The 10,804-nt window shown below is 47.1% G+C and overlaps 1 protein-coding gene across 1 annotated transcript; it reads right to left on the reverse strand.

Moving 5' to 3' along the window:
- Positions 1-1,810: 1,810 nt before the first annotated feature.
- On the reverse strand, positions 1,811-10,447 carry LOC129784434 (vigilin-like). The gene is given in 7 exon segments (XM_055803628.1): positions 1,811-2,059; positions 2,913-3,128; positions 3,603-3,809; positions 5,469-5,583; positions 5,585-5,682; positions 6,223-6,377; positions 10,353-10,447. Coding segments are annotated over 7 exon segments (1,116 nt in total). The 5' UTR covers positions 10,429-10,447.
- Between the last annotated feature and the right edge of the window lie 357 nt (positions 10,448-10,804).

Genomic DNA, 10,804 nt, shown 5'->3' on the forward strand with positions numbered 1-10,804 from the left:
AGCCACACAGGCAGCATGTTACAAGGTACCGTGCACTTACATACAACTCTAGGAATGCTGACAGTTTGTGTTAGCACACAAAGTACGTGTTTCAACGAACAACTGCCAAAAACCAAGTTCTGATTTTTTCTGGCGCTAAGCAGCATTGTTAAGTTTTCAGCTATTCGCCTAGAATTGCTAGAATATTTATTTTTTTTTTACTCACGATTCATAACTCCAATTTTGAACATGTAACAGACAACACATAGACAAACAAGACACAGAGCACTATGTCAGTTGTTATGTTCTAGGAATTCCCCAAATCTTAAGACACCCTAAATGAAGTTTTCAGCTTCCCAGAGCTTAAGACTATCAAATACTCAAAACAAAGAATAAATATAAATACCTTTTGTGTTGTGCAGTAGTCCTTACCCACCTGTGTGAGAAGTCGAGGTGTAGGGGAGTCTCACCAACAGGAGATCCAGTTGAGGGCTCAGAGGGTCCCCAGGCCCCTGAATTCCAGCACCAGCAGAGAGTTCTCCTGCCGGGCTCGCCAAATTGATGCACAGAGTAACTGCTCACAGACCAATTTTGTCTTTAAGCAGCAAAGGTATTTATTTCGTGCAATGTCGGGGAGCTAGCCGATTCGCACCAGACAAACTAGCTCCCAAGTTTTCAATGAAACGTTAGGTATTTTATACAGTTTTCCTGAGATGTTACACAACATCTTTACATACATATTCTTTTGATTTGGACACCCAATCATTCCATTCATAATAGGGGGGGGATCTAGGTGGAATAGACCTTTCCATTTTCTTCAACGATTTCCTGACTTGGTCTCCTTCCCTCCTTAAGGTGCCCACCTTTTCTAGTTATTCAGACTAGCATTGCCTTTTATTTATTTATTTGTATGTATGTTTGTTTGTTTGTTTGTTTGTTTATTAAGACCTTTCTTGGCTTTCTCCACACCCTGGGCTGGGCCCCTGATGGTCACGGTGTCACTGCCAGAGCCCTTGGTGGGGAAGTGGATGTGGACTCCACCACACTCCTCCACGATGGAGCGGATGAAGCGGCTTTTGGCACCAATGAGGGAATTGTGCAGTTTGGAAGGAATAGAGACCTCCACCTCTGTGCTGTTGGCCCAAGGGAGGACAGTACCAGCCTCTTCAGTCAAGCTGCAGAAATGTGTTTGCACCCACTCTGCTTACCCTCTGACTCCCACCTTGCTAGGAGCTTTATAGAGCTGAAAGAAATGCCTGAGCAGAGGGCTTTGAGACTGGCTACTCCTGACAGGAGCAGTCACAAACTTTGGTTCATGAGTCAAGAACAGACTGACGCATTTGTCTCCTCCCTGCCCTCACCCATTACAACCACGTCTTTATCTGTGTCTTCTAGCAACATTTTCAAGTCCCTCAACTGCAAAAGGCTAGTTGCTTCACTAACCAGCTCCTTCTGGATGGCAAGAATCCTGTGGCAAGCAACCTCACAGTTTGCTCTCTTGCCTGTGATAACAATCGTCTCCAAGTTGCTGTTCTTTGCTGGGAGATCAATTTTGGTGTTGCTTTCTTTACAGATCTGCCACAACAGAAAAAAAAAATCATCTCAGAAGTGATGAAGCCAAGAGGGGGCAGAGACCGAGGAGACAGTAAAACTGTTGGCCTGAGAGACAGAAAAACAGAGAAGCTGTTTGATGGGCAAACTGGAAGAGGCCTTCACAACAATTCAGTTCCAATTCCCATGCTGCACCTCCAGTATTGACTTCTAAGCTGCACCTCTAATGGCCCAAGAGAGACCACCCCCACTACACCTGTCAGTGCTCACAAATGTATCTTCATCGGACCTTCAATGGAGGCCTAGCCCATCTTGTCAGTACCTTTGCATAGACTTCAGTCAATGCTTGCCCAAGTTTCTCAGGCTCGCCTCGCAGTATCACCGTCTCCGAGCTACTGTCAGTGGGTGGGATCTCGACAAAGACTCCAGTCTTCTCCAAGATCTCCTGCAGGGAATTCCCCTTGGGGCCGATGACATACTTCTGCTGGGACTTCTTCACCTCCACTGCAATGGTAGTAGTCTTCTTCTTCTGTAGGGGCAGAGACACTGAGGCATCAATCACAAGGGGGCGGGGAAGGACAAGAGCGACAGGAAGAGGCACAAGATGCAGTCAAACTCTGCACCCAGCAAAGAGCAAAGCCAAGCTGAGCACAGTGGCTCGGCAGTACCCTAGCACCCCTTGGACCCCTGCCTACAGAAAGCCTTGTGCTCAAAAATTCACAGTGGAAGTACAAAACTAGCATGCTGTGTCAAGCTCCCTGGGACACGGCATGGAAGAGACCACACACGCACACACAGGCATGTCGTCGTCATCGTCCCCGTCCCCCCGTTGCACAACAGGGTTCAACTCCCAGCCGTCTCCCAGGCAGTGCTGTAATGCAACACTATGCAGGCTATAAGCTGATTATCTCTGTTGAAATCCAGACCGGTACAAATACAGACCTAACCACGAGGAAAAACAGCCCAGCAACCCACAACAAGGATATTCACAGCAGCGTTGGCTGTGGGAAATAAACTGGAGTGACATTCACTCTTCAGCAACTTCTACTTAGGTAGCAACTTTGATACTGTCAGCTGGCCACCACTGTAGACTTCACACTTCTTTCCTTCCTTAGTAGCACCGGTGTGAACAAGAGCCAGGGGAGCTCTTGGTGGCCTGCTAATTCCCACAATACAGAAAAGTGAGAAATCTGTCACCTCCCTGATAGTATCAGCCCAGCTCCTACTCTGCTGAGTGAGGAAACAGTAAGATTCAGGGTCATGTACTGCAAGGGCTGCTGAGCCAGATGCAACAGAGGGATGCACAAAAGTAGAACAAGAAGGGAAGAGTGCCTAGGAGCAGGTGCCAGGGGAAGGTGGGAAGCTTTATGGACCATCCGTACCTTCTCCTCATAGATCTTCTTAACTCGAGCCACAGCCTGGGCTAGGTGCTCCTTTTCTCCGCTGAAGACTATCTCTGTCTTGTTGACACTGGGTGGAGGAATGTTGATGCGTGTCCCTGTGTCCTGCATGAGCTCCCTCACCAGCTTGTTGTAAGGGCCGGCAATGAAAGGGTGGTACACTTTCTCCACGTCCAGCCGCTCCACGGCACGCTTATCCTGGAAGAGCCCACAACAGACCTTGGTGGGAACTGCCCTCTATATTACAGTCTCTGCCAGGCACAGCTAAGCTCCCAGGGGTGTCCTGCTTGACACTCTGGCCCAAGCAACCTTCTCAGTTTGCGGGCTTGTAGATCTCCACCTCTTTCAAGCTACAAATGCGGTTGCTGCTGCTGCTCCTTATTTACGATATTCACTCCTGTGATCTCCTGCCTTATCTCAGCTGGCACCTAAGACGCGTCGCTTCAACTATCAAATGCTTGTTTTGACTTCGATGGACAAAACGCAGCACAAGAAGTTTCAGGACCTGGCAGTGGTGCTCATACAGCCAGTGAGTGGCACAGTATACGTCTCCGTTCAGGCTAACGTTAGCCACTGACTGTAGCCACGGTGGCTGCAAACTCCGACTATACCGTGGGGAAGCAAAATGGCTGACCAGCTAATGCCATGAGAGAGATCACAGTACTGAGGTACCTGCTCAGCGGAGATAAGCAGGATCTCGTGCCGGGCCTTCTCAATCCCTTCTTTAGTGCCGCTGATCTTGATCTGGTTGCTGGGGTCATCTGGGCGGGGAAACTGCATTTTGGTTGCAGTTTTGAGCTTCAGGTCCTGCAGCTTCTCACCCTTCTTTCCAATGACAAAATGGTGGTGCTCCTTGGGGATGGCAATGGTCGCTGAAGCCTGCAGCAGAAGAACCAAGCATCTGTGAAAAGCCTTGCCTGCACTGGCAGATCCACAGGAACAGAGCCAGGGAAAGCAAGGTAGTTGCAGCTCAGTGGTACTACTGAGGAGCAAACACAACGCCTTCCCAGCACATTCTGTCTGAGGGCTGACACTGTACCAGTTGATCTACAGTGCCTCCATGCCAGGAGTATAAACCCCACCTTTCCCTCAAAACCCTTCTGTTTGCGCAGGAGCAGTACTCTGAATTAGCAAAGGCCTTCCGACACAGACGAGGAGGTGCCTCTCCTCCAGTGTAAGATACTGCATCAGTACACCAGACAACAACTGAGATGACAGCTCACAGGTGGAGTTTATCTGAACTCTGACATCTGCTGCCAAGGTTACAGAGAACAAGACATACAGTATGACTCCTAGGAAAGAAAAATTCAACACCAGAAACCTACTGCAGGAGGCAGGCAGCTAGCAGATGCTTACCGCTACTTAAGTGCTAAGGTGTCTTCAAGTGTAGCGCATGCTGCTCCTGGGACTGCTTCTAGAAGGGCCCACATGGAAAAAGGGTCCTTCTGTGTGCTTCTCTCAATCTACCATTAAAGGGCTGGTCTATACAAGGGCTTCCTGACTTCTTCCCTTCTCACTGAGTTTTTACAGGTCTGGTAGCTGATGACTGCTATCATGCTCCTGATCCCTCTGATTAGGTAACCACTAACAGCAATCAGACAATGAAAATGCAAGCTATAATGGAAAAAATAAAAGATGAAGAAAAGATCACTCGGTGTGACTTTTCAGCTCTGTGTTCCTGTCCTGAAGCCAGCCAAGCCTAAGAGAAGCTGGAATACAGACACACCTTCCAGACCTGGGGCCAGGGCAGTAGGAGGTATATTTGAGAACAGTGGCTCATAGATCTGTGGAGGTATGACCTGACTGTTTTTTCAGATGCACATTGTGGATGTAGGGTTTTGTTCCCTCTGGCAGGGTATGACACAGGGGCTGAACAGCACTAAGCAGACATGGTATTAACATTGCATTAACTACCTTTGGCATTATACTTTAAAACACACTGCAACACCTGGCTGCGATACATCCTAACAAGAGCTACTACCTTGACTATGAGCTCAAGAACCTTAAGGTAAGAGACTAAAACCTAGAGGACTGAAGCAACTGAAACAACAGGGTTGTGGCTCCTTACCAGTGTGCCTTGAGTTACACAATGCAGAACCCTGACCCTGAAGCTTTCGGCTTTTGGCAGGACTTCCTTTTCTCTACTTTTTTCTCCCAGAGTTCCACGTTCTCCTCTGAAGGACTTCAGGAAAAGCACAGTCCCGTTCTCACACACTACAAGCTTTGTGTGTGAGGCTCCTGCACCCCCTCCAGCACCAGCACCTCAGCACAAAGTTGTTGCAACTCAAGTGTTCCAGAGATTGCAGACTCCAAGCGTCATGCAAAACCACGGCCTGTAATTACCTTGGAACCCTATTTTAAGCCTCATTTCCATTCCAAGTTGCCAATTGGATGCTTTGAAAACATATGGCGAAGCTGAATTAGTCACGTAACAACATACCTCTTTGGCTTACAAGCACACGGGCCCAAGGGTCTCAAAGCATTTGCGAGTCTTGGGGAAAAGCAAAGATGAAGGCAGAAACAGTTAGATGCCCTCACCTGAGTCTGCAGTCGAGTGACAATCTGCTTCTGAGCCTTCGTGACTGCTTCCAGCTTGCCAGAGACCACGATTGAAAGGCCCTGGTCCTTTGCGAGAGACAGCTCCAGGTGAGCTCGTCTTCTGCATGATGTCAAGGCAGATCTTGGCCTGCTCGCCTTCTCCAAACTGATTCATGTCCTTGTATTTCCTCTCCTCCAGTGGCACATGGAACACCTGCTCAGCCACGGGACAGACAAAAGCAGGGCACAGCAAGGTGTCAGTGTGCTTTGGATTGTCAGTGCCTCCCTCTCTTATTGCCATACAGGAGGACTTCACCGGTGTACTAAGTTCTCAGATTTAGGCGACCCATCAGCCTTTCCAGTGGAGACACCAGCTGCAGTACGAGGGCACCGCAGCAGGCAGTGTGTCCCAAACTGAGTGCCTTCCTAACGAACATGCTACTGGGGGGGAGGGGGAATACTTTAATGCATTAGCACTCACTCCTTGAATTCTGCAATCCTCCCTTCAGGCCTGTTCCAGCTATCTGTGCAACACGGATGCAGTGCTTTTTCTGGGCAGTTTTTCAACACATCCCTCCCCCTCCAGAGCAGTCCTAGCATTCAGCTGCGGTCTTCCTTGTGCCCCAGGGCAAAGGACAGCAAAGAGGCAGTTACTCTGACACACTAAGGGATTTCATACTCCAGGGAAAGCTTCACTTCACCTACTTTTTGGAGGGATGAAAAGGAGGGACATAAGACACCCACTCCCACCAACCTGAGTGATGACAGAAGCCTTTATTGGTCGGATTTCACTCCAGGGCCCAGCAGGTTCCTGGGCAGCTTCCAAACATGGTGCTTTCTCAGGGAGCGCAGGGAAGGCTTCCTCGTAGGTTGGAGGATCCTTCTCTTCTTCAGAGTTTAAAGCTGTTACTGGGGTGAAGCAAACAAGGCAAATGAGATGCTCTCCCCACAGAAATGCCCCCATTCATAGGCAGTGCAACTCTATTGAGGCATCATCAAAGAGGGACAACAAAGGACTTGTGCACTTCTATTCATCCTGTTACAGTTATGTGTGGATAACTGGCTAGCTGAAAAGGGTCACATAGACATAGTCCAGCTGGCTGGACAAAAATGCACATCGCTCTCAGCTTATCTGAAGTAAAGCAAAATACACTGTCTTTGGCTGTCCTTGTTACACAGTAACAGGAAGACTTTGGTGGGAAAAGAATGTTGCAGGTGGGAACAGATAACTACAGAAGAGAAACAAGGGGCGGGCTTGGTATTTAGGCAACTAACCAATAATGAGCTTAACTTTTGTAATATGTATGAGCTAATTATAAGAAGGCATAAAAGGTGACTGTAAGGTGCAATAAACAAAGTCTGCTGATCACTCATATTGAGTGACTGTGTCTTCCCTCCGTCGCGACAAATGGCGCCCGAACAGGGACCCTAGAGAGGGCTGAACCTGCGAGCCACGGTTCGACGGAGATTCGGGTACCAGTCCTGAAAGCAGCGCAGGAGGCGGAAGGGCACAGTCCCCGCGCCCAGGAGCACCTACAGAGGGTCCCGCCGGCCACGCGTCGCCGAAGTCTCGCAAAGGCTGCAACAGCGCTGACGAAGGTATGGAGGGACAAGCGACGTACGATTCGCTCATATGCTTTTTAGAAAAGCGGAGCATTCAGGACATAGATTGTAAAAAGGAATTACCCGGGTTATTAGCGTATGGGATAGCATCCGGGACCCCCGCGGCAGCGGCGAGCGGCGGCGCGCAGCCCGGCAGGCCCCTTCCCGGCCGCGGTTTCTCTCCAAGGCGGCACCCCCCCCCCCCTCCGATCGGCGCCATGGCGATGCAAGCGGCCAAGCGAGCTAACATCTGGCTGCCCCCAGAGGTCAATCGGATCCTTTATATTCGGAACCTGCCGTATAAAATCACAGCGGAGGAAATGTATGATATTTTTGGGAAATACGGACCTATTCGACAAATCAGAGTTGGAAACACTCCTGAAACAAGAGGAACAGCTTAAGCTCCTCAAGGAAAAATACGGACTTGATTACAAACCCACAAAAAAAAAAACAAAAAAAAAAACAAAAAAAAAAAAACAAAAAACCCACAAGTGTTTCAGATGTCCCCTACAAGAAATGGGTTTCTGCCTTGAACTAGCAAACAACTCTGTGCTTAAAGAGAAGCCTTTTTGCCTTGATGGAGATAATTTATTCTGTATTCTGTATTTATGCTGTATTCTGAATGTGGAAATTGGTTGGGACTAGGAGGCTGGCTTAAAGGCATTTTGCAAATGGGATTATTATTTTTGATCATTATTGTAATAATAGTTTTTTGATCAAAACCAGCCAAAATTATTTGTAAGCATTAGGCATATCTGAAGAGAATGCCTTTATTTGAATCAGCAGTTAAGGTGTAGTTTAGTCTGATGCTGTGGTTTTATCTGCTTCTGGTGAATTTTTGAAGTGATGAAATCAGAGATACAAGGTATACTAAGAGTTATGAGGTAATAAGGTAATAATCTAAGTAAGGGTGCTGTTTTATATCTACAAGTGCAATATGCTTTTATGTAGCAGGGAGAAACTTTAACAATAATGTTGCTTGAGTGAGATGTGCATGTGACAACTTGGGAAAAGGGATATCACAACTGGAGTGCAACAGTGTTTCTATGTCTGGCAGAGTGAAATCTTTCAAGCCCTGAGTTTAGACAGTCTAAAATAAATTGTTAGTATTCAGAAAACCCATCTTAAGCCTCTTTTGCTTACATAGTGTTATGGAAGTCAACTGCTATTGTAGATAATTAATGATTTTTAATACATATTAACAAATACTACTATTTTAACTTGAGGCAGTTGAGCGAGAAATACTCACGTGTAGCATTTGAGGGAATGTCAGCATAAATCGCACTTACAGTAAGACTGCATTTTTAATTACTGTACTCGTTAAGATTCGATGATGCCATAAGGCTAAGGCCTTTTATCACAGATTGGTTCTGAACTAAAAGGTGTGTGCACATGTAGATATGCACATTTGTGTTATTTTCCTTAATTGGCTACAAAATAATATAATTAGGTTGGGGACTAGATCTTGGGAATTTGTCTATTATACTTCTGTTTGTTAAGGAACGTGCATAAGATACAGCACCCATGTAGGCTTGGCTTGTGGCATAGTTGTCAAATTTAGCATAGACATTCAGACAGATAAGCAACGTACTCTTCTTGTGTGTATCACCTACAAGGCATTATGGCTTAGTGTGTAAATCTGTATGTAACTATTGAAAAATCCACTTATGAATGTATATAGCTTAGAACTAATTTTTTCCCTTTGTTAATTCTTTGATATCAATGAGGTATTCTTCAGAAAATGTATGGACTGGTTGGTTGCATAAGGGCAGTTGTTATTTGGACAGAAAATTGTTAATGGTCAGGGATTTTCCACTAAAATATTTGCAAATATTCCTAGTCAAACATCAGTTTGGTTTCTTTTTGGGTTTTGAGTTCGCATTAGTCCATGTTCAGAACTTTAAAATTACCTTTGAATTTTTTAAACTTTTTATATCACTGGAACAGAAAGAGCATCTAAATTAAAGCTTCAAGCTAACTTTATTTTTCAAGTATTTCAGGAATTATACTTCTGAACTGAGATTTTATAAGTTGGCTGTGTATTTTCCTGTGTTAAAACACTGTTATTGAAAATAGTCAACCAAGCCTATGTCGCCCAAAATAAAAACGGGGGAATTGTGGATAACTGGCTAGCTGAAAAGGGTCACATAGACATAGTCCAGCTGGCTGGACAAAAATGCACATCGCTCTCAGCTTATCTGAAGTAAAGCAAAATACACTGCCTTTGGCTGTCCTTGTTACACAGTAACAGGAAGACTTTGGTGGGAAAAGAATGTTGCAGGTGGGAACAGATAACTACAGAAGAGAAACAAGGGGCGGGCTTGGTATTTAGGCAACTAACCAATAATGAGCTTAACTTTTGTAATATGTATGAGCTAATTATAAGAAGGCATAAAAGGTGACTGTAAGGTGCAATAAACAAAGTCTGCTGATCACTCATACTGAGTGACTGTGTCTTCCCTCCGTCGCGACAGTTATGTTTGTGGAGCAGCCGAGTCTGGAGCACAGCTGAGCTCAGCACAGCACAGACTGCAGTAGGTGCCATGAACAACCAGCCTTGTCTGCGCTGGCGCTATGGATGCAGGAAGCAAACGTGCAAGTGAATGGTGGCAGCAAACACAGCACATTATTGCCAACTTTGTTGAGAGGAGCTTCATCAGGGGACAACAGGCCAAGCAGAAAGAAATCAAAGGAATACAGCAAGGCTGTAGGCCAGAAGGGGACAAGACAGACATATGCCCAGGAAGAAGGCAGAGAGAAGCAGAAGCACTCTAGTTGGGGCAGAGTCCAGGGAAAGCCTGTAGCTTATGTTCGACTCAGCTGTGCACTGGGCTGTGCCAAGCGGGCCAGCTCGCAGCTGGACAATGGGTGCCGAAACCCATCAGTGAGTCAGTCAGTACGGTTATACTGACTTTCCCCAGCACCTGGCTGAGCAAAGGAGGAAATGACAATCCAGCACACTGATCCCACGAGGCTCTCTTGCAGCCCAATGACCCATGCTTGCACATGCCCTGCCCCATGGCTGACAGCGTTGCCAGCCAGAGCTCTGTGAAGATCTGCGGCTTGCCTCCTCCTGGCCCTGCACTGTGCAGCACCACCGATGTGCTCCTGTTGGTGGAAAGCCAGAGTCTGGCAGGCCGCCAGCCTAGGAATGGCGAACGCCGTGCCTGGCCACTTAGGGGGAGCTGGAGGCATGGAGCGAGCTTGGCTAACAGCAAGGAACCTTGCCTGTGCAGTCTCTATTTAGAGGCACATCACAGGAACTCAGCTGTGTCTTCTCACCTTTCACCTGCTGCTGCGTCAAGCCACTGCGGTGTTCGGCAAAGCTCTCCTGGGTCAAAAGTGCCACCGAGCTCATCGTCGACTTCCCCCACACACACACACACAATCTGGGTATGCCACTGGAAGAGACAGAGGAGGCAACACTATTACCAGCACCATTCAAGATGCACACAAGTCACTCCAGGAAGACAAATTATGTGTTTACTGAGCACTTTTCCAGCCGGCCTCTTGAAAAACACCTACAGGGCCAGTCTGCTGCCCTGTTCTCTTGCTGAACGACACAGAAACTCAGGGGGGATTTTTCCTCATAGCACAGTGGGCATCAAAACCAGAGCTCCTCATTAAGAAGGCAGAGGATGTGCAACCTAAGAAGGCTCTTGGAAAGGGGGACACCCCAAGTTGTTAAAGCATACTCTCATTAATCTATCAATTATTAACGGCATGCAATTTTA

Source organism: Falco peregrinus, chromosome 5 (genome assembly GCF_023634155.1).
Source record: "Falco peregrinus isolate bFalPer1 chromosome 5, bFalPer1.pri, whole genome shotgun sequence".
In the NCBI taxonomy this organism is placed as follows: Eukaryota; Metazoa; Chordata; class Aves; order Falconiformes; family Falconidae; genus Falco; species Falco peregrinus.